Source organism: Hemitrygon akajei, chromosome 6 (assembly GCF_048418815.1).
Source record: "Hemitrygon akajei chromosome 6, sHemAka1.3, whole genome shotgun sequence".
Classification (NCBI taxonomy): domain Eukaryota; kingdom Metazoa; phylum Chordata; class Chondrichthyes; order Myliobatiformes; family Dasyatidae; genus Hemitrygon; species Hemitrygon akajei.
In genome coordinates this window covers 79,244,957-79,270,071 of record NC_133129.1, presented here as the reverse complement: position 1 = coordinate 79,270,071, position 25,115 = coordinate 79,244,957, and the positions used below count along the sequence as shown (strand labels likewise).

Here is a 25,115-nt window from a genome sequence, read left to right as displayed (position 1 = left end):
GAAAATGAAACAAAAGACAACGGTGAGAGGAACACTAAGACAGGCAGCATTTTTACAGGCAAAGGGATTAGTAGATGTTTCAGCTCAAGACTCTACATCAGGATCCCTGAAGTATCAACCTAAAATGTCAACTATCCCTTTTCCTTTACCTCCATAGATGCTACCTGACCACATCCTGCAGTAGCTTGCTTTCTTTTTGCTCTAGAACACAGCACCCCAGTCTCTTGTGTCTCCAGTGAAATTTGGAATCTCATTGCAGAGAAATTTAGGTGGATACATCAAATTAACATCAATTGAGGGAGCTTTGTCCTGGAGTATAGATAACAGATTAAATCAAAGTTCTGTCAAAAAATAAGGGCAAATTTCCCTACAAGATATCCTAACACAACACCCAGAACCATGTGTCCTGGGTTAGTTTAATTTCTAAGTCTACAGCACTATTAGTTTGTGCAAAGTAATTTTTTGGTCCACACAGTAGACAAATGTTTTATTATACTATTATTTTAAAAGAGAAAATGAACAAAATGAACGTGTGTAAAGTGGTTTAAATTAGAAATTAGAACAAACTAGAAAGCTCAAGGTAGTATTCCAGTTACCTACCAATATAACCCCAAGATCAATTTGTGATACTATAGTACCAATACTGCTTGTAGTAACACAATTAACAGGCCACTGCACTAGTTTCTAAATGATGATGATATTAAAAAAAAACTCTTAGGAGTTATGAAGAGTGAAGAAGGAAGGACAAGCTGGGAACGCAGCTATGGTACATTGCTACTGGGTGAACATAGATGTTCAGAAACTCACTATATAATTAGCTGACTGAAGCCTTGTATACTTGGCAGGTTGTTGAGGCAGAGGTAAAGCCATTAAACATTTGAAGTAGAGTGAGAAATAGCATTTTGGGGAGGGCATAAGAAAGCAGAGATAGCCCTGAAATATTCCACCAGAAAAACAAAGGCTAAATAGGCCAAACATCTCTTGTTACATCTCATACACTTTAATTGGGGTGGGGGGGGGGTTACTTTTAATTTAAGTTAAAAAACAAAAACTTTCTCATACAAAATCATATTTACATTATAAAACTTCACACCATTGTTTTAAATTCAATGACAATATTGATTAGTACATTGCAATGTCAAGAATTGCTTCCTACAATTCAAGTAGTTTCAGAGCTACATTCCTCTTCTAATTTGGGTATTATTTCCATTACAGAGCAAGTAAGATTTCTACTGGTGTATAACCTTTCCATTTATACATGCAAGATAAAACTGTTAAGTTACTCAAAGATTCACTGTCCAGGCAATTCCATTTTAATCACCATTACTCAACCCAAATTAAGGGCTCACCACAAATATTCTCATTATACAGTCAAACATTTGCATGCTGTATGCAGATGATAAATCAACAGTGAGTAATTCACATTAAAGTGGTAAATGCCTGTTCCAACACTGCTCTATCAATGCCAACCTGAAACTCTGTACCTGAGCAAAAAGATACATCATTATAGTATCATCGATGAAAGGGCTCTCTGCACCCTTGGTAACACCATAACGATATGCTCTCTTGTGTCCAGGACTATACCAGTGTGGAAAGTAGAATCTGAGGAGGGAACATCAAAAGAGTTAATTTAATCATGTGATTAAATTCTTAGTTAATTTAGTCCAAAGACCAAATCTAATTGGTTGCAACATCTATTGACACAAAAACATACTTGATTTACGGGTTGCTTACTAACTTTGAACACTTGGAGAGAGAACTGAATGGCTCAGAAAATTGCACTATCAAACCCACAACCTACAGAAGGTACGAAAATTCAGGTGTTATCTGCCTGCTATGTGTGATGGTCAGTGTAACGTGATAAAATAATTCCTGTATAGAAAGAGCCTGAAGAAGCAGGAAGGCCAAAGAAAATGGTGAATTATGGAGGGAAGATGAGAACCATTTAATAAGATATGAATGGTCTTGTAAGGATCAACTAATTTTACTTTTGCTACATATTGAAATTAAAAAAAAACTCAGGTTCATTTCCCTCATTTCCTAATGGTAATTTTTCTGATATTCTCCCTGTCTAAGTAGTCTTGCAGATTAAATTATACTTGAACAACTTTATAACATAAAATTATGGATCATAAAGGCTTTTAGATGCTATATACCTGATTTCTAAATATACATTAATCACTAGGTACCACAGCAACACACACAAAATGCTGGAGGAACTCAGCAGGTCAGGCAGCATCTATGGAAATGAATAAACAGTTAACGTTTTGGGCTGAGATGCTTCTTCAGTGCTGGAAAGGAAGGGGGACGACGCCAGAATAAAAAGGTGGGGAAGGGGAAGGATGATAGGTGCAAGGTGATAGGTAAAGCCAAGTGAGTGGGAAAGAAGCAATCTGACAGGAGTTGAGAGTGGGCCATATGAGAAAGGGAAGGAAGAGCGGACCCAGGGGAAAGTGATAGACAGGTGATAAGAGGTAAAAGGCCAGAGTGGGGAACAGAAGAAGAGGGAAGAGGGGAGGGGAAAAATTACTGAAAAGACAAACTGATATACATGCCATCAGGTTGGAGGCTACCTTGACGGTGGCCCCATCTTGGCATAAGAGAGACCATGGACTGACATGGAACCCAGGTTTCAGGCTACCAGTCTTGGTAATCAGTTCCATGCATCCAGGAAATATGACATTGTATGTCTGTGCTATTTCAGTCAGTGCAATATATGGATGGAGCATTGGTTTTTATGGGATAGGCTAAACCCTTGTTCTAGTGCTGGCTCCTAATTGTGCTGGGAGTTCACAGCTACACCCCCAGCTCTGGGGCAATGAAGAGATTCACTGGAGTCCTCAAGATGAGATTCCACCATCTGCACAAGGCGGAAGAATCCATGCAATACTAGCTTGTCATTTGCTGCTCGTCAAATGGTCTCCCCAATATAAGGCATGACCTTTGCTTACTATTCAACAGTAGAAGGAAGAAGAATTTCAGGAGGAAGAGAAGGGGGAGGAAGGAATAAATGAACAAAAGACTTGGCATTAACTTGGTGCTGATGCAAGTGTTATGGACTCAACAGACCACCTGAAGACCTCATTCTATCAGCTTAGGATGCAAACCCAGAGGCAACCCAGCTTGAATGTAGCAAAGCCTCACCACAATATGCATTGAAAAATGAATGTCGGCTTACTAATTTCATACTCGTGCCTAACGGTAGTCCTTGAACAATAGTTAACTGTATTATAGGGCAATCTCATCATTTCTTTGTTGTTTCAAAGATGTTAATTACAGTGTCTTTTTGCATCCTAGAGAGGCTTTGAAGACACTAAGGAATGTCAACATCACTCTGTAGGAAGATGCAGCTGGACACCTGAAGCCAAGTCAAGTCACTTTTATTGTCATTTCGACCATAACTGCTGGTACAGTACATAGTAAAAATGAGACAACGTTTTGCAGTACCATGGTGTTACATGACACAGTACAAAAACTAGACTGAAGTGAGGATCAAACCTGGGTCTCTGCCTGCTGTACCACCACACCACCTATCAGGTATGATAGTTAATCACTAAATCCTAGGCTTGACTGTTGACACTAGGATTGTTGCTTTGGGCAAGAGAAGCAACATTTCAAAATGATGAGAAATTTTGATAAAATAAAAAAGGCAAACTGATTTCATTGGGAAGGAGTGGTGATCAGAAGCCCAATATTTAAGACAATTCACCAAAATAAATCAAGAATATGTGTTTTTGCCAATGAACGCTTGTGATCTGGAACAGACTGATTAGAAGCAAATTCAGAAAGAACTTTCAAAAGTTATTTGAATATATCAAGTATATTGTTACGAACCCCGTAACTGGGTGACTTACCAGCAAAGATAGAGAAGTCCGTTGAAGTCTGATGATACTATTTTTAACCATATTTATTAGTAAAAATACACAAAAATAATATCAATGCAAATATACAGATAATATATGTCGTCAATACTAAACCTAAAAGTGCGGGTATAATAAAAATCAATAAGAAATAAGCTCTATCGTTGTCTCGGGGATAATGTATTGTCCGATGGAAATATAAAGTTCACTGCAGTTCCACAAGCTGCCGTCTTTTGGTTGTCGCTGTGTTGCAATTGTTGGAGAGAGAGGGAGAGAGAGAAAGAGAAAAACTTGCCGGCTTTCCTTTATGATTTCAATCCGTCAGGTGTCTCGTTGTCGTGGCCGTTCATTTGTGACCTCTCCTTTAGCTAAACCGTTCTTCTGTGATGAGCCCGCCACCCCGGCAAGGGAGGAAGCACACGAGCTTTCACCGGCTTTCGCTATAAAACGCCATCACGGGATTTCTAGCGTTTCTCCTGGTGCGTCTCAAGGAGTGTTCCCCAGACCCTCTTTTATCCTCACTCACTCAGATGTCAATCAGGTTGGGATGATGCAATCCCTCAACCAGCCCACTCTGGTTGTCCCCTGAGGGGTTTCAGTGAATAGTACAGTACTCAATACACAATTCCTTCTCCAAGAGACAATAGCAGTAATCAGTGGTTCCGTTCCGCTTAGGTCAGGAGACATCCCAAACCTTGTGTATTCTGCGTGTCTCTCTCTCATTTCCTGGGTCTCAGACCAGAAATAATAGTGATCTTGCGATTCTCAAAAAGGAGGGGGCGACTTTGTACCCTTCGGCCCCTCAGAGTTGCTTCACCTTCATAACAATATGTATATTGATAGTTGAATATTTATTTAACCAAAGGTGGTGACGAATCAGCTTATAGGAGGGAGATTGAAAATCAGGCTGTAGTGCCACAAAAACCTCTCACTCAGTATCAGCAAAACCAAGAAGCAGATTATTGATTCCAGGAGGTCCTGAGACAGTCCTCAGTGGGGGAATCAGAGGAGGAGAGAGTCAGAAACTTTAAATTCTTGGTATTACCATTTCAGAGGATCTGTCCTGGGCCCATCACCTAACTGCAATTATAAAGAAAGCATGGCAGCCTCTACTTCCTCAGAAGTTTGCAAAGATTTGGCGTGACATCTAAAACTTTGGCAAACCTCTAGATGTGTGGTGCAGAGTATATTGACTGGTTGTATCACGGTCTGGTATGGAAGTACCAATGCTTTTGAATGGAAAATCCAGCCAAAAGTAGTGGATACTGCCCTGCCCATCCTGGGTAAAGTCCTCTGCACCACTGAGCACATCTACACAGACTAATCTACAAAGACTGCCTTCTGTCCAATAGAACTTTATTTGTCCATTTATATTTCTGTAGGTTTTTTTTACTTATAAACTCAGGTCCGTGACAAAATGTGACCCACATAGAAAACATGTGGATGCCAACATCAACACTTTAAAACCTTACAACTTAATTTAACCTGTTTGAAATAAAAATTACTGGGGTAAATCTTAACATAACAGAACAAAAGTTGTCTCCAGGGTTTGAATAAGGATGTTTCATGAATAACATATTCTATATATTACTGATAAAAAGGAGAGAGAATGAAAATCTTATATTTCTATCCTGTAAATAATGATTACACAGCTTAAAGTTCAGTGCCATCACTGCTTGTAGATTGCAACTCACCTTAGCCGATAGATGGTGCATTCATCTGTTGATTCATCAATGTGGAAGATGTGGTTTGGAGGATACCATGACCGGTCTTTCTCATTCATCAGAGCAAACAAGCTGTGGTACACTGGGGGAATTCCTAAAGAATCAACAACATTTTGATGTATTAGGTTCAAACTGAAATACTGACAGCTATTAACATGATCTTGGTTTTAAACAACTGTATCGATGTACTTTACTACCACAGGATTGGAAGGTTGTAGTCAATCAGCGGATTTGTCTAAAACACCAGCTATTAGTCATTTACTTTTTCTGGAAAGCATCATCTAACTCTGTATTTTCTGTTTATTTTTCTTACTGAATGAACAATCTGTCGGTGGCAGAAAACCCCAAGGACCGAAGATCATTATTAATAATTAACTATAACTAACTACAACACAGATGTATTATCAACAAAATCCAATAGACAGCAAGAGATGCTAACCACCTGCTTTAGTTAAATTCTATAGATTTAGTGAGAATGCCCACAGGAGAGTGAACCCCAGGGTTGTACTTTGATATATATGTACTTCGATAGTAAATTTACTTTTGAACTTTGAACTAATATCAATACCTAGGTTGCAACTGGAGTATTGGTTGCAGTACTTGGTAAACTGCAAAGGGTGTTTGATATAAGCTCTCAGGGAAAGATTAGGTAGTGTGTACAACTGAACAACTTATTCACACGGCTAGTACAAACATTAATACTAAACACAGCTTTTCATGTTTCTTCTCTAGCACTGTGAATCAAGACTGAGTCCTTTCTATATGATTCTACCATTCTGTGCTGGAAGAACTACATCAGTAAACAGAAGCCCATGTCACCGCTTTTTCAAGGACGAAAATAGCTAGTCCACTGCAGCTGCTTCCTCTTCAATCACACTGTATTTTCAATGCAAGCTCTTTCAGTCATGAGTCATTAACATGCATGCACCTGCTCAAATATACCCCATTACTGGAGCATCCCTGGCTGGCAATCAACTCTGAGGCAAATTTGCCACTTTAGACCATTTTGCTTAGAAGAGGAGTTGGAGATTATGTTCGGGTTATGACATCAAATCATTTATGAAATGTTATTACCAATTCCAATGAAATAAGCAAATATACTGCAGAGCCAGGAGTGCTCAGAAAGCAGATGTGGAAAATCTCAGTCCTTGACACCTCCATTTAAAATTAATCCATCAAGTATGAGTACACCAGGATTGGGTCAGACCCCAATTTATATCCAGGCTAATTAGAACCTCCATTGATGAAAACTTTGCAATAACATCAATGGGACGTGTCAGGTCAGGTCAGGTCTGGAACATCATTTGCAGCTGAGGTTAAACTTCATGTTCAAAAGGTGTAACACAACAATTTATCCTACAAGCGACACACACAGAATGCTGGTGGGACGCAACAGGCCAGGCAGCATCTATAGGAAGAAGCACAGTCAAGGTTTCAGGTCAGGACCCTTCGTCAGGACTAACGGTGTAAGCCTGCTGGTGTGATATACTGTGTCCGGTACTCCCAGTGTGGCCTTCTATATGTTGGTGAGACCCGATGCAGACTGGGAGACCGATTCACTGAACACCTACACTCTGTCCGCCAGAGGAAGCAGGATCTCCCAGTGGCCTCACATTTTAATTCCATGTCCCATTCCCATTCCGATATGTCGAGATGAAGCCACACTCAGGTTGGAGGAACAACACCTTATATTCCATCTGGATAGCCTCCAACCTGATGGTATGAACATTGATTTCTCTAACTTCCGTTAATGTCCCTCCTCCCCTTCTTACCCCATCCTTATTATATATATATATATATATAGATACATACATACGTACTCACGCACATATATTTTCCCCTCTCTCCTCTCCTCTCACAGTAACTCCTTACCTGTTCTCCATCTTCCTCTGGTGCTCCCCTCCCGCTTTCTTTCTTTCACAGCCTTCCATCCTATGAGACTTCCCCCCCCCCCCCTTCTCCAGCCTTGTATCCCTTTTGCCAATCAACTTCCCAGATCTTAGCTTCATCCCTCCCCCTCCTGTCTTCTCTTATCATTTTGGGTCTCCCCCTCCTGTTCCCACTTTCAAATCTCTTACTATCTCTTTTTTTCATTAGAACTGATGAAGGGTCTCGACCCGAAACATCAACTGTGCTTCTTCTTACAGATGCTGCCTGGCCTGCTGCGTTCCACCAGCAATCTGTGCATGTTACCTGAACTTCCAGCATCTGCAGACTTCCTCGTGTTTGCGATTTTATCCTACCAACTATCTACTTAAGTTTTTTGGTCTGTAACCACCTGATTTGAATCTGTTGTTGATACTGTCCATTCCTACATCAGATGGAATTTAATCTGGCTGACCAATGACATCTGTGGTGAAGACAAAAGATGGAATCCAAAACAAGAAATTGAGAAACTCTGGGTCAAGGAGCAAAAGGAGCATATTGGTGTTTTGGGTCAAAACGCTGAGATGTCAGTGAGATACCTATGTCACAGCTCCAGCAATACAAGGTTGATCCTCACCTCTGATGCTGTCTATACAGAGTTTGTACATTCTCCCTGTCACCAGAAACCCCAGATTTTCTGCACTTCTGATGTAGTCTTAGACTACAGACATTTTTCCATAGATCTTTTGTATTGCGTTTTTCACCCAAAGTTTCTCTTTTTTGCGTGGGTGGGGAGGGGAAATATTTGGGGGTCAATGTGCCAGCTCCATTTTTATTCACTTTTTTGTGCAGGGAGGGGGATTTTGGGGGGGGGGGGTGATGATCATGTTGCCCATCTATTCTTTTCTTTCTTGGTTTCATGGCTACCCAGAGAAGAATTTCAGAGTTGTATACTTCGATAATAAATGAATCTTGAACCTCTGAACCACATACTTTTCCCTGGGTGCTCTAGCTTTGTTCCACGGTAGTGTAGTAGTTGGCGCAACACTATTACAGATTGGGGAATTGGAGTTTGAAGTTCATTTCTGGCACTGTTTGTAATGAGTTTGTACACTCTCCCTGTGGCTGTATGGGTTTCCTCTGAGTGCTCCAGTTTCCTCCCACAGTCCTAAGACAGACCAGTTAGTAGGGTTATTAGTCATTGCAAATTGTCTTGTGATTAGACTAGGGTTAAACTGGGGTTGGAACATAAGAAATAGGAGCAGTAGTAGGCCATCTGGCCCACAGAGCCTGCTCTGCCATTCAATAAGATCATGACAGATCTGACTCATATCCACCTACCTGCCTTTTCCCCATAATCCTTAATTCCCCTACTATGCAAAGATCTATCCAACCTTGTCTTAAATATTTTTACTGAGGTAGCCTCCACTGCTTCATTGGGCAAAGAATTTCACAGAATCTCCACCCTCTGGGTAGCTTCTCTTCATTTCCGTCCTGTCTACTCCCCTGAATCTTGAGGCTATGTCCCTTAGTTCTAGTCTCACCTACCAGTGGAAACAACTTTCCTTTCTCTACCTTATCTATCCCTTTCATAATTTTAAATGTTTCTATAAGTTCTCCTCTCATTCTTCTGAATTCTAGCAAGTCCAGTCCCAAGCAACTCAATGTCTCCTCATAATCTAATCTCCTCATCTCTGGAATCAACCTGGTTAACCTCCTCCGAAGCCAGTATATCCTTCTTCAAGTAAGGAGACCAGAACTACATGCAGTACTCCAGTTGTGGCCTCACCAGTATCCCATACAGTTGCAGCATAACCTCCCTGCTCTTAAATTCAATTTCTCTAGCAATGAAGGCCAACATTCATTCCATTTGCCTTGATAGCCTGCTGCACCTGCAAACCAACCTTTTGTGATTCATGCACAAGCACTCCCAAGTCCCTCTGCACAGCTGCATGATGTAATTTTTTTTAACCATTTAAATAATAATCTATTTCATTCTTCCTTCCAAAGTGGATGACCTCGTATTTACCAACATTGTACTCCAACTGCCAGACCCTTGCCCACTCACTTAACCTATCTATATCTCTCTACAGACTCTCTGTATCTACTGCACAATTTGCTTTTCCACACAATTTAGTATCATCAGCATACACTACACTTGGCCCGCACTTCCAGATCATTAATGTATGTCGTGAACAGTTGCAGGCCCAGCACCTACCCCTGTGGCACACCACTCATCACTGATTGCCAACCAGAGTGACACCCATATATCCCAACTCTCTGCTTTCTATTAGTTAACCAATCCTCTATCCATGCCTATACATCACCCTAACTATACACATTCTTATCTTATGGATAAGTCTTTTATGTGGCACCTTATAAAAAGCCTTCTGGAAATCCTAGTAAATAATGTCCATCTGTTCCCCTCTATCCACTGCGCTTGTTATATTCACAAAGAACTCCAGTAAGCTTGTCAAACAGGACCTGCCTTTGCTGAATCCATGCTGCATCTGCCTGATGGATCCATTTCTTTCCAGATGTTATTTCTTCTTTAATGATAGCTTCAAGTATTTTCCCAACTACAGATGTCTTTTGCCTACATCCTTTTTTGGTCAGTGGCCATCTTCCAGTCTGCCGGGACCTGCCCAGAGTCCAGAGAATTTTTGTAGCTCATCATCAAAGCCTCTACTATAACTTCTGCCATTTCTATCAGTACCCTGGGATGCACTCCAACAGGACCAGGGGGCTTACCCATCTTCAGGCCCACAAGTTGCTCAGCACTACCTGTTTATTGATAGCTATTGTATCGAGGTCCTCACCTTCCATTGTATCCATAACATCTCTCTTTGGCAAGTTAGATGTGTCCTCCACTGTGAAGACTGACACAAAATAGTCATTTAAAGCCTTGGCCATTTCCTCATTACCCAATTTCAATTCCCCCTTCTCATCCTCCAAGGGACCTACATTCACTTTAGCCACCATTTCTGCTTTATATAATTATAAAAACATTTACCATCTGTTCTTATATTTTGTGCTAGTTTATTTTCATAATCTATCTTCCCTTTTGTTATTGCTCTTTTAGTGATACTTTGTTGCTTTTTAAAGTTTTCCCAATCTTCCAGTTTCTCACTAGTCTTGGTGACTTTGAATGCACAAACTTTTAGCTTGATGCTTTCTTTTAGTTCCTTAGTTATCAAAGGCTGGCTCTCCCTAACCTTACTGTCCTTGCTTTCAACTGGAATATACTTTTGTTGAGCACCATGAAAAATCTTTCTGAAATTCTTCCACTGTTCAACTGTCCCACCGTATAGCCTGTGTTCCTAGTCTACACTAGCCAAATCCTCCCTCATCCCATTGTAGTCTCCATTGTTTAGGCATAATACACTGATTTTAGATTGAACTACTGCACCCTCCATTTGTATGAGAAATTCAATCATACTGTGATCACTCTTTCCAAGAGGATCCCTAACTACAAGTTCACTAACTTTACCTGTCTCATTGCACAGGACCAGATCTAAGATAGCATGTTCCCTTGTAGATTCAGTAACATGCTATTCAAGAGAGCCATCATGGATGCATTCTTTGAAGTCCTCTTCATGACTGCCTTGACAAACTTGATTCATCCAATCTATGTGCAAGTCAAAGTCCCCCATGATAACTGTTGTTCCATTCTTACATGCCTCTGTTTATTGCCTTTGCCACCGTGATGTTATTCCACACCAGTGACTTTTTCCCCTTTACTATTCCTAATCTCTACCCAGAGAGTTTCAACATTTGCTGGGTTCTTGGGCCAGTAGGGCCTGTTCTGTGTTGTATCTCTAAATAAATAAACAAACAAAGGCATGTTGCAAGATTAAAAGACTACTGTAAGTGATTTCCTTTTACAGATCAGAGTCAGAATGAATCAAAGTGGAGTTATTGAAGGCAATAAAAATAGTAGGTTACGGTGCTGCAGAAGAAATAAATATGGAATGCGACTCAAACATGAGGAAATCTGCAGATGGTGGAAATTTAAGCAACACACACCAAATGCTGGTGGAACACAGAAGGCCAGGTAGCATCTATAGGAAGAAGTACAGTTGACGTTTTGGGCCGGGACCCTTCGTCAGGACTAACTGAAAGAAGAGATAGTAAGAGATTTGGAAGTGGGAGGGGGAGGGGAGATCTGAAACGATAGAAGACAGGATAGGGAGGGATGAAGCTAAGAGCTGGAAAGTTGATTGGCAAAAGGGATACAGAGCTGGAGAAGGGAGAGGATCATGGGACAGGAGGCCTGGGGAGAAAGAAAGCTGGAGGGGAGCACCAGAGGAAGATGGAGAGCAGGCAAGGAGTGATTGTGAGAGGGACAGAGAGAGAAAAAAAGTGGAAAAAATAAATACATACATACAGGACTGATATATGGGACTGATGGATTGCTCCTGTGAGAGCTGGAATGTTTCCTTCTGTGTTTTAATAAATAAAGATTATCTGCATTTTTCAAGCCACAAATAACCTCCCCCCCAAGTAAATTAAAGAGCCAAGTCACATGTACTTTAACAGTAGCAACAATTTAAGGCTATAATGTAGTTTTTAATCTACTGGTTCCCACTGACATTCTATTTTTAAGCCAAACATTGCAAGCACCTAGGCTTCTGAAACCACTGATTTCAATGTTGTTCTCCTTTTCCTTACAACTGAGAATTTACTTAGCATAAACAATCAATTTAAAATACTTTATATCAATGCAATGCCTGTTACCTCTAGGGTCAACCATTTAAAATATCCTATGTTATAAAAACATGTATTTTTCTTTGTTCATAAATTGCTCTGCATTTCAGTGCTGCATACATTTTCACCTATGTTGTTGAGATGGTTTGCCTATTACTGGGACTTGACACTGTGGTTTTGTTGGTAATACTATTCACCGTGATGCAGGAGGCTTTAGGCTCAAGGTTCAGGGCAAACAATTCAGAGTAAATACTGAGAAAGTTTTGCACTTTTGGAGGTGCTACCTTTCTGACAAACAATATTCTTAATGAAGCAAACAACAAGGTGGGAAAACTCTTGAGTGCACTGTTCTGAAAAACAAAAGAATGATCTCTAATCTCCTGTCAATAATCTCAGACACACAATTAAAACAGGTAATTTATTATCTAGAGTCATATAGCAGGGAAACGGGCCCTTTGGTCCAACTCATTCATGCCTTGTGGCAGCATGTTATTAAATAAGCTATCAATCTTACAGCAGGGATTGTAGTGAAAGCACTGCACTACTTTGGATGGTATGAAAGCATAATATAAATGCAAGCCTTTATTGCAGAATGTGTATCAGCCTTGGGCACCATTTGGACAACTGTTGAGTGCACTTAGTGCAACAGGTACTTCTATTGACAAGAAGAAGAAATAGAAGAAACAAATCTGTATGCCTGGACTTTCAAAAAGCAGCAGAATACAGACAGGACATCTCCCCATATATTAACAGTAACTGCAGCAATATCTCATCACTGAGCATTTGTGACAGCTTCAACAAGAAATTCTTGTTGCTAGATTACACAAGGTCATTGGTTAGTTGGCTACAAAATATTGAATACAATAAATCTGCCTTTGTGTGCATTATCTATGATTAATTAACTTTTAAAATTATGCACAATTATTTTGAAAAGGAAACATCTTCACAGCAAAATATGGATTAGCAGAACTGCAGATAGAGGTAAATTGGTTTATTTATTGTCACGTACTGAGGTACAGGTTTCCCCTGCAATCTGAAGGTACAGCGTTCCTATGAAACCGTTTGTGATCCAAAATGTCGTAAAGCGAAGAAGCAATTACCATTAATTTATATGGGAAAAAATTTTGAGCATTCCCAGACCCAAAAAAAATAACCTACCAAATCAAAGCAAATAACACATAAAACCTAAAATAACACTAACATATAGTAAAAGCAGGAATGATATGATAAATTTACACCCTATATAAAGTAGAAATATTGTAGGTACGGTGTAGTTTCACTTATCAAACTCGGGAAGGCAGCGAGCCAAAATTGATTTGGAGAAAAAAAAATCGGCACGTACACGCATGCGCAAACAACTGCCCGCACAGGGCTTCATGGTCATTGTAGTCTTTCTCGGGGTAAAGTTTCTCAAGGAAGTTAGATATGGCCTTTGTGGCTAAAGGGATCAGGGGGTATGGAGAGAAAGCAGGTACAGGGTTCTGAGTTGGATGATCAGCCATGATCATACTGAATGATGGTGCAGGCTCGAAGGGCCGAATGGCCTACTCCTGCACATATTTTCTACGTTTCTATGTTCTTAAACACACGTATAAAGCAAGTGGCTTTTTTTCGTAAAAGCGAAAATCCTCTTTGGTTAGCGAAAACAGGTACTAATGTAAGTCTTTCGTAACAGCGAGTTGTCGTAAAGCGAACGTTCGAAAAGCGGGGGTCACCTGTATAGTGAAATATTTGTCTGCATGTTGTCCATATACATAATCTCATTACAAGAGTGTATTAAGGCAGTACAAAGTAAAATAATAACAAAATGAAGAATAAAGAGTTATAGATACAGATAAAATGCAGTGTAAGCAGACAATTAGTTGCAAGAACTTCAGGTTTGTGTACCTTCTGCCTGATGGGGGGGGGGGGAGAGAAGAGAGAACGTCCAAAGTGGGTGGGGTTGCTTATGTTGGCTGCTTTACTGAGGCAGAAATATATAAACAGAGACAACGGAGGGGAGGCTGGCTTCTGTGATGTGCTGAACTGTGTCCCCAATTCTGCAGTTTCTTGCGGTCATCAGCAGAATAATTGCCACAACAAGCCATGATGCAAGAGGATCAAATGTTTTCTATGGTGAGTCAATAAAGACTAGTGAGGGTCAATGGTGACCTGCCCTATTTCTATAGCCTCTTGAGGTAGTGGAGGCATCAGTGTGCTTTCTTTGCAGTGGCATCTACGACATTGAACCAGGGCAGGCTATTACTCTTAGGAACTTGAAATATTCAATCCCACTTGACCTCAGCACCATGGTTGGAAACAGGAGCCTGTGCACTTACCCTTTCTAAAAGTCAATTTCTGGATCTTTTGATTTGCAGACATTGAGGGAAAAGTTGTTACTATGACACCCTGTCACTAGGCTTTGATTATCCTTCCTGTACTCTGACTTATTATTTGAGATTTGCTCTATTATGGAGTACTTGTAGGTGGAGTTAGAGCAGAATCTAGTCACATGCCGAGAGTATCTAGGGAATAGAGTATGGAGTTGAGGACACAGGGTTGAGGAGTAACTAAGCACAGTAGTGGTGAGATAGCACCTTGTTTTGTTCCACAATCACAAACTCATGCAGGGAGAAACAGTTTCAACTGGATGTTAAGTAGCAAAACATTAAGGATACATATTTTTAAATTAATTGTTTAACTACCGTAGATTCCGGATTATAAGCCGCTACTTTTTTCCCACATTTTGAACAGCTTTGAACTTTGCGGCCTTTAATCCGAAGCGGCTAATACATGGTTTTTTTTCATGCCGCCTCGTAAACATTTTGCCTCGTAACAGTAGACCAATAAAATTGATGAGTAGTTCACAGAGGTCCAATGAAATTGTACGATAAATCAAGCGCACTTTCACAATTAAATTATTGTAAATCAGTCATTTGTACTCACCCTCATCAACATGGAAAATACTCGAAGAAAAGCAAGACCCGAGCGCGTCAGACCCGATTAGACCCGATCGCGTTACGCAAGCGCGTCAGACCCGATTAGACCCGATCGCGTTACGCAAGCGCGTCAGACCCGATTAGACCCGAGCGAAAACGCTGCTTTTAAGTTAAAGGCTCGCAGTATATATATTTTTACCAGTCGCTAGGAGATATTGGAATGTTGTTCGTGCTGTTCAGTAAAAAAGTATATGCAACGTAATTTGTGTTACCGATACGTATGTATATTTAAAAGTAGCGGTGCGGCCTAAAATCCGGTGCGGCCTTTACAATTAAAAAATTGATTTTATTTCTAAAATTAGAGCCAGCGGCTTTTAATCAGGTGCGCTCTGTAGTCCGGAATCTACGGTAACTGTTTTGCTCTTTGAGCAGATGAATGGGTTTCCTACAGGAAACAGTTTCAAATTGGCAGACATGTCAGCTATTGTAAATGCACCAGACATGCAAATGATTATATTAATTTTAGGATGCTGATATGGTTCCCAAGAGGTATAATACCTCTCCATGCTTTCACTCACCCTCTTTATCTTGCCCCTAACTTTTGAGTTTCCAATTTTAGTCCATCTGCCAAGTGGAGGTTCACAATGGTTTAGGTAAGATAGCAAGGGAATTTATAGCAATGGAATCTGACCGATTGTTAGTCTGTAACATCCCAATGAAGGGCAACCACTCTCTTAGAGCAGACATGGGGAATGGAGGATTTTCTTTCTCAATTTCTCAAATGAATGTGAAAGGCTAGTAAACGTTCTAGTATGACCATGTTTTCACTGTAACGGCCACACCAATATATTTTATCTAATACATATGATAGAAATTCTTATTGACAGAGACCTCTGGACATGTACAGTAATGCCACTTGGCATACATGTACTATGCAGGTGAAGGTGATAACACGTGCATAATCAGTGTGACATGTTTTAACCAACACTTGTTATAAGGCCCACCTCCATCTAAGCCTCAGCCTTGAAACCGGAGGCATCCAATTTCCTTAAGGCTCCTCTCTGTTGCAGTTCCATTGGTAACTATTGCCTCTCATTCACCAGCTGCTTCCACCCATCGTCCCTAACCTCCCCAACTAGACCCTATAACTGGCCTTCATTCTGAGCTAATGTCATGGTCATCTATCTCCATCCACCGGCTCTGACCATCAATAATGTACTGCAATTTGATTGAAGTTAGTTGCAATGACAAAAAGGAGATGAAATTGGTTTTCCAATGTGAGAAGGAGTAAAAACCGGTGCCACGATCTCTATATTTTTCCCCCCGTTCTTTCTGGTCTAAGTTATCTCCCTCTATCTTCTCCGCTCCAGCCAGATCATCTGTGACTAATAAACCTTCAGCACCCTTCTAAACCACAACCAGTACAAGTACAGAACTTTCTTGGTCTCCACCTTAGCACAGACATTCCTTTTGTTTCTCTCCAAACGCTCCCTTCTCTGCAACTCAAATGATGTTTTATTCCTCAGCTTTTCCTGTTCAAATGACATAAAAAATGTTAAGTCAAACATTTACACAATTGCTCTGAACTCATGATAATTATATTGATATGGTTGAAAGTGTAAAGCTGATTTTCATTGCCTGATCTGTTGGGGTATTTCCAACAAAGCTCTTTTGGTTTCAGTTCTTTGTAACAGCTCTGAACTGCAATTCTCAAATTGCATACGACTGCTTGATATCTGATTTCACTCATTAATCTATCATCTAGGTGACCTTATAAACAATGTATCCCCATGGCAACCCTGTCTTCACACCATCAGTGATATTCTATTTGATCTATCCATCCTACTATGTCCCACCACACACACTCTGCAATGTAAGAGTAATTACTTTCTTACTCTTTTAGTTATGGTGAAGGGTCTTCAATCTGAATTTTTTTTTATTATTATTATTTTATTTTATTTATTAGTATTTTTTCTCTGCTAGATTATGTATTGCCTTGAACTGCTGCTGCTAAGTTAACAAATTCCACATCACATGCCAGTGATAATAAACCCGATTCTGATTATTTGCTGTTTAATTGTCATGTTTATTCCTTTGATTATAATTTTTCCCTTTGTTTTACCCATTCTTCACCCATCTTTTGCGGTAAATCAATCCCTGCCTCAGAGAATGCCTAATCCATAAAAGGTCAACAGCAGATGTGATTTCTCTGGCTCTTCTCTCTGCATCTGGACAACAAGAATTTGTATGTTAGGGTGCTGTCATTGAATACAGCTCAGTGTTAACTCAATATCCAATATTAACTCATCCTCAAGCTTCGAAATCTTGGCTGCTTTGCAACAGGATACTCAGCTTCCTCAATGGCAGATTTTAATCAGTGAACATTGGTAACAACATCAGCTCCACACTGATCAACAACACAGGCCAGCCTACCTTATGGAATTAGTGGTGGAAAGAGTTGAAGAGACCTTCAATGTTCTGGGCATGAACAGATCAGATGACCTATCTTGGGCCCGGCACATAGTTGCAACCGTAGGAAAGTGCACCCGTGTCTTTTCCTTCTTAGGAGATTAGGAAGGTTTGGGTTATTACCGAACACACTAACAAATTTCTACAGATGTATTGTTGAATGTATCCCGACTATCTGCACTGTGGTCTGGTATGTAATTTGAATGCACAGGAACATAAGCAGCTGAAGAGAGTAGTAGATCAATACATCACAGGCACAAACCTCACCACCATTCATAGTATCTACAGGAGGTACTGCCTCAATAAGGCAACATCTATCATCAAAGACATTCACCATCTGGGATATTCCATCTTTTTGCAACTACTATCAGCAGGAGATGAGGAGGACTGACGTCCCACACTAGATTTAAAAACAGCTACTTCCCTTTAACTATTTTGTTCCTTAACCAACTGGCAAAACCTTAATCATTATAGCTTACTATTATTATTGTGTTGTATGTGTAAAATTATGTATAATTTATGTTTTTCTTCTGGATGCTGCTGATACAATGCTCTGTGCCTGTGACGCTGCTGTAAGTTAAGTTTTTCACTGAACATGTGCGTACATGTACTTATGCATGTGACAATAAACTGGACTTTGAACTAAGTGGTTTTCTCTTCCTCAGTTTCGCTGAAGGGCGTCAGACCTAGTGTGTTAATTGTTTCGCTTTCCACAGATGTTGCCAAACTTGAATGCTTCCAGCTTTTTCTGTTTTTTGTAATTTCGTGACTGAGTGGAGTCAGTGAACAGGAATGACTGAAAGGCACAGCGCCTTCTCTGAGGAAGGAAACGGCATGTCCTATGTAAACACTGAAGGGGTTTTAATGGGAGAAACACAGAACGTGTTTCAGCCTGTGGGGAAGTACAAAACAAAGGGAATTTAAAATAAAACTGCCTCTGATAATTTCGGGGAAAATTCTTTTGCCAAGGGAACAATTAAAATATGGGACTTCCAACCTTTTAATATGTTTGAAAGTATACGTGTACTTAAGGGAAAGCAATGTTGATGATGTGAAGTTAGCAAGCAGCATGTACAGAATGCTAACACTACTGTGGACGTGTTATTGCACCACATGACCCAATTTTATGTCGCCCAATTCTATATTAAAATTTCCTGTGAACGGTGGGTGGGCACATTCAAACAAACTCCTGAGTGAGTAATCAACGATCATAGGAACTTCCAAGTGAAACCAAAAGAACATGACTACCACATCAAGTACATCTCTTAAAATAGTCACAGAAAGAACAACGTCTCTACTTTCTGCGAAGGCTGAGGAAAGTCCATCTCCCACCCCCCATCCTCATCACATTCTACAGGGGTTGTATTGAGAGCATCCTGAGCAGTTGCATCACTGCCTGGTTCGGAAATTGCACCATCTCGGATTGCAAGACCCTGCAGCGGATAGTGAGATCAGCTGAGAAGATAATCGGGGTCTCTCTTCCCACCATTATAGACATTTACACTACACGCTGCATCCGCAAAGCAAACAGCATTATGAAGGACCCCACGCACCTCTCATACAAACCCTTCTCCCTCCTGCCGCCTGGGAAAAGGCACCGAAGCATTCAGGCTCTCACGACCAGACTATGTAACAGTTTCTTCCCCCAAGCTATCAGACTCAATACCCAGAGCCTGGACTGACACCTTACTGCCCTATTGTCCTGTTTATTATTTATTGTAATGCCTGCACTGTTTTGTGCACTTTATGCAGTCCTGGGTAGGTCTGTAGTCTAGTGTAGTTTTTTTTTCTGTGTTGTTTTTTACATAGTTCAGCCTAGTTTTTGTACTATGTCATGTCACACCTGAAAAAACATTGTCTCATTTTTACTATGTGTTGTACCAGCAGTTATGGTCGAAATGACAATAAAAGTGACTTGACTTGACTTGAAAACAAGTGAATAATCTGTGTCTGACTATACCAGTGAGGAATGACATTTGCTTGATATGACCTCATACAGCAAGGTACAATGGTGTCCGATGCAACCTGGCAAAGTCAACCAGGTTTTATGAAGAGAAACTAATAGTTGACCAATTAATTGAATTATTTCAAGTAGTAAAGTGTACTGTGAATAAAAAGGAGAAATTGATAGATGGTTTACATTTAATTTTCCAGATGGCATCTGATAGCCACTGTGAAAAGTAACAGGTCATTGTACAGGAAAGTATATAGTCATTTTTGCACAAGTAGCTGGCTAACAGAGACCATAAATGGATCTTTTGCTTCTCAACCTCATCATCAAACCTGCAGGCAAAATGGGGTGCTGTTGTAGTGTGGCACACTGACTTCTACCTTGCTGAGGCCAGGACACCTCCTCAAAACTACCCCTTGAAGAGATACCTATTCTGGGCCATCAAAAAAAACTGTTTCCAACAGCATCACTGATCTTACCAACTGTTCACTGTCACTAATCTCATAGTTCCCTTACTCCGTACTGCTCACGTTTACCTCCTACCTGAGATTCATAAACCTGACTGTCTGGTAGCATCTGTGGAAATGAGCAGTCAACGTTTTGGGCCGAGATCCTGACGAAGGGTCTTGGCCCGAATCGTTGACTGCTCGTTTCCACCGATGCTGCCTGACCTGCTGAGTTCCTCCAGCGTGTTGTACGTGTTGCTTTGACCACAGGATCTGCAGAGTATTTTGTGTCTGGGGTACTCTTGCCCCACCAAAATTGTGTCATCATACCTCCATTGCATTCCATCCCCCTTCGTTCAGTCTCTTCCCAACTACATCTGCGACACTTTTCATGCCCTCAAACTCCTCAGTAACTTTCAATTCCCTGGCCCTGACTGCCTCATTTTCACCATGTATGTTAAGTCCCTATACACATCTACACCTCAAGAAGGTCTTATAGGTTTCAGCTTCTTTCTCAATAAAACAACCACTTAAATCCACTGTTAGCAACAGTATTTGTACCCACTCCTCATACAAGCCAACTACAGCAAAAGGACACAGTGAGAGCACACCAGCACCTCTATGTCCTTAGGAGTTTGTGAAGATTCAGAATGATGTCCCAAACATTGACAAACTTCAATAGATGTGTGATAGAGTGTATATTGACAAGTTGCATCACAACTTTGTATGGAAATACTAATGCCCTTGAATGGAAAATCCTACAAAATGTTGTAGATATGGCCCAATCCATCATGGGTAAAGCCCTCCGCACCTCAGCACATCTACATGGAGCCTTAGGAGTCACACCTTCAGGTTCAGGAACTGTTTTTACCCCTCAATCATCAGGCTCTTGAATCAGAGGGGATAACTTCACTTGCCCATCACTGAATTGCTTCCATAAACTATGGACTCGCTCTCAAGGACTCTTCATCTTATGTTCACAATATTTACGCTTTATTTATCTATCTATCTATCATTTTTCCTTTGTATTTGTAAGGTTTGATGTCTTTTGCACATTGGTTCTTGCCTGTTCTGTTGGGTGTGTCTTTCATTGATTCTAATGTGTTTCTTGAATTTATTGAGTAAGCCTGTAAGAAAATCAATCTCAGGGTTGCATAAGGTGACAAACATGTACTTTCACAATAAACTTACTTTGAACTACAGCAACACAGAAAGCATTGGAAGTACTCATGTAGGGAAAAAGACAGTTGACATTTCAGGTTGAGACCCATCATCTGGACCATTTGCTCATTTCCCTCCTCAGATGCTGCCTGACTTCCAGTGTGCTTGGTGTTTTTCCAGGTTCCACCATCTGCAGTTTCTGTGTCAGCAAACCAACTGCAGGTGTTACTATACCCCAGGGTAAAGAATTCCATAAATTTATCACCTTCTGTAAGACATTATTCCTATGTGTCCTAGTTTTCTATTACCATCCACTAATCTAGTAGTCTCTCACTTCGGCAGTCTGAAATATCTACCGCTTCGAGCAGGCTTCAGTTATACCGGTGTCTAAGAAGAACATGGCCTCAATGACCATCATTCACTGGCACTTACGTTCACATGATGGTGTTTTTGAGATGTTGGTGATGGAACATAACAACTTCTGCCTGAAAAATGAGTTGGATCTGCTCAAATTTGACTAGCGTCACAGGTGGTCAATATGAAGTGCCATTTCATTGGCTCTTTTGTCAACCTTGGAATATCTGGACATGGATGATACATCCGGATGCGCTTTATTGACTACAGCTTGGCATTCTATACTATCAACCCCTCAGAACTAATCAATAAGCTTCAAGATCTTAGCCTCAATACTTTCTTCTGCTTTGGATTCTTGATTTCCTCACCCGCAGACCCAATCAGTCCGGATTGGCAACAACATCTCCTCTACAATATCCTTAGATGCAAGTGCACCACAAGGCTGTGAGCTTACAAGCTTACACATCCCCCTGCCCCCGCTCTACTCACTTTATGCTCATGACTGAGAGGATAAGTACAGAACCAAAGGCATATCTACATTTCCTGATGACACCGCTGTTGTAGGTCGAATTAAAGGTGGTGATGAATCAGTTTACAGGAGGGAGATTGAAATTCTGGCTGAGAGGTGCCACAAAAACAACCTCTCACTCAATGTCACCAAGAGCAAGGAACTGATTATTGACTTCAGGTGGAGGAAACTGGAGGCCAATAAGCCTCTTCTCATTGGTGGGGGGGGGGGGGTTCAGAGGTGGAGAATGTTAGCAACTTTAAATTCTTCTGTGTTATCATTCCAGAGAATCTGTCCTGGGTCTGGCATTTAAGTGCCATTATGAAGAAAGACTATTTCCTGAGAAGACTACAGAAATTTAGCATGCCATCTAAAACTTTGACAAACTTCTATAGATGTGTAGTGGAGAGTATATTGACTGGTGGCACAAGCCTGGTATGGAAACACCACTCTCCTTGAATGGAAAAGCCTACAAAAAGTAATGGATACAGCCCAGTGCATCATGAGAAAAGCCCTCCCCGCCACTGAGTACTCTACACAGGGTGCTGTCACACGAAAGCAGCATTCTTCATCGAAGAGTGCCACCATCCAGGCCAAGTTCTTTTCTTGCTGCTGCCATCAGGAAAAAGGTACCTATTGATTTCTGTATGTTAAGTGTGTTTGAATCTATTAAATAAATTATTCTTACTTGTTTATCATGTATGATTGAATGGTGGAGCAGACTCAATGGGCTGAACGGTCTAAATCTGCCCATATTTTTTAATGTCTATCTGCATTATATCTGGATGGTTATTATTTGGTTGCCCTACCTATAATAATGGATCAGTCATAATATAATTTGTATGATAATAACTCTAAAACTGGATTAGGCTTGTATTTATTGTAAAGTATGCTGTCTTTTATGAGAGTATTTTAGAGCAAGATTTTGGTGAATAATTGTTACCACTTGTTTGTCCCTGTGGAAGTAATCACATTGAGTTAAACTGCTGCAAGATCCTGGAATGTTTTTGGATTGTTTCTGGTTTCTCTTGGCATTTTCTGCATTTATCGTCTTGAATTTATTGGTCTTTTGTTCTGTATATTTGAGAATTTTTGTGTAACCATCTGGTCCTGAATCGCCACAAGGAACCCCTCTGCTTCTGAGAAGAGGTCTCCAACTCTGAGCCAGGTGTTTGACACTTTCTTGTCGACATCTAATCTACTCAGATCGTGGGGGTGCCTTCCATGGATGGTCATCTTCTTCCATTAGTTAACTTTTTATTTTGGAGTGATAGTTCCTTCATTTCTTTGGGTTGTGCTCTCATTTAAGTTTAGCGGTGTGTACTTCATATCAGAACTGCATATGCTCACATGGAGGGCCAAATGCTGTTTTTGTTAATGAAAATGTATCATTGGAAGCTTTATCCGACTGTTGTGTGAATTTTTAATGTCTGTTATTCTGCTTTCTCCATCTGACCTTGGTAGTTTTAATTGAAATGCGTTTGAGTGTACCCTATACATAGTGCATACTAAAATTTGTCATTTCAATTCTTAATTTTCTTTGTAAATTTTCCAGATCGGTGTCAGACCAAGATATGATGCCAAAAGAATATGCCAATAAGGATACAGAAAAAAGGGTTTATTACCTTTGTTATATTTTTACTGTTGGGTTCTGCTTGGCAGATTTTCTTAAGCTTTAAAGTAAATTCTGTTGTCAGTCTTCCCTTTATCACAATATGATCTATTCTCTTTGCTTGTTGGTATCCCAAGAACATCTATGTTTTATATTCATCCACTGGTTGTATTGTATCTTGCTGCTCTGTTTTATGTTCTACTAGCTCTATTGCACCTTTCTTTATGTTTAATGTTTAGCACTTATCCAGTCCAGAGGTTAGATTTATATCATTAGAAAACAGATCTACTCTTCTCTAATGATATAAATGTTGATCAGAGATAGTGTCACAGCTGCAGAAAAGGTGGACATCATGGAGGGATTATTTACGGCGTCCCTGTGCGTGGAGGTTAGGACCAGGAAGGGGTCAATAACTTTACTGGGTGTTTATTATAGGCCGTCAAATAGTAACACAGGTACTGAGGAGCAGATAGGGAAACAGAGCCTGGAAAGGTGTAATAATAACAGAGTTGCCATGATGGGAGATTTTAATTTCCCAAATATCGATTTGCATCTCCCTAGAGCAAGGGGTTTAGATGGGGTGGAGTTTGTTAGGTGTGTTCAAGAAGGTTTCGACACAATATGCAGATAAGTCTACAAGACGAGAGGCTGTACTTGATCTGCTATTAGGAATTGAACCTGGTCAGGTGTCAGATCTCTCAGTGGGAGAACATTTTGGAGACAGTGATCATAATTCTATCCCCTTCACAATAGCTTTGGAGAGAGATAGGAACAGACAAGTTAGAAAAGCATTTAATTGGAGTAAAGGGAATTATGAGGCTATCAGGCAAGAAATTGGGAACAGATTTTCTTAGGGAAAAGTACAGAAGAAATGTGGTAAATGTTCAGGGGATATTTGTGTGGAGTTCTGCATAGGTATGTTCCAATGAGACAGGGAAGTTATGGTAGGGTACAGGAACCATGGTGTACAAAGGCTGTAATAAATCTGGTCAAGAAGAAAAGAAAAGCTTACAAAAGGTTCAGAGAGCTAGATAATGTTAGAGATCAAGAAGATTATAAGGCTAGCAGGAAGGAGCTTAAAAAGGAAATTAGGAGAGCCAGAAGGGGCCATGAGAAGGCCATGGCAGGCAGGATTAAGGAAAACCCCAAGGCATTCTACAAGTATGTGAAGAGTAAGAGGATAAGACGTGAAAGAATAGGACCTATCAAGTGTGACAGTAGGAAAGTGTGTATGGAACTGGAGGAAATAGCAGAGATTACTTTACTTCAGTATTCACTATGGAAAAGGATCTTGGTGATTGTAGTGCTGACTTGCAGCAGACTGAAAAGCTTGAGCATGTATATATTAAGAAAGAGGATGTGTTGGAACTTTTGGAAAGCATCAAGCTGGATAAGTCGCTGGGACCAGATGAGATGTACCTCAGGCTACTGTGGGAGGGGAGGGAGGAGATTGCTGAGCCTCTGGTGATAATCTTTGCATCATCAATGGGGACGGCAGAGGTTCTGGAGGATTGGAAGGTTGCAGATGTTGTTCCCTTA

General features: G+C 40.5%; 1 protein-coding gene across 3 annotated transcripts in view; it reads right to left on the bottom strand.

Moving 5' to 3' along the window:
* Positions 1-25,115, bottom strand: part of jak2b (Janus kinase 2b) — a 286,317-nt gene that overhangs the window by 88,093 nt on the left and 173,109 nt on the right. For all 3 annotated transcript variants that reach the window (XM_073048656.1, XM_073048658.1, XM_073048657.1), the window contains exons 3-4: positions 5,555-5,678; positions 1,485-1,602 (exon numbers count right to left, since the gene is read on the bottom strand). In XM_073048656.1, coding sequence (XP_072904757.1) covers positions 1,485-1,602; positions 5,555-5,678 — 242 coding nt within the window. The remainder of the gene's footprint in view (positions 1-1,484; positions 1,603-5,554; positions 5,679-25,115) is intronic.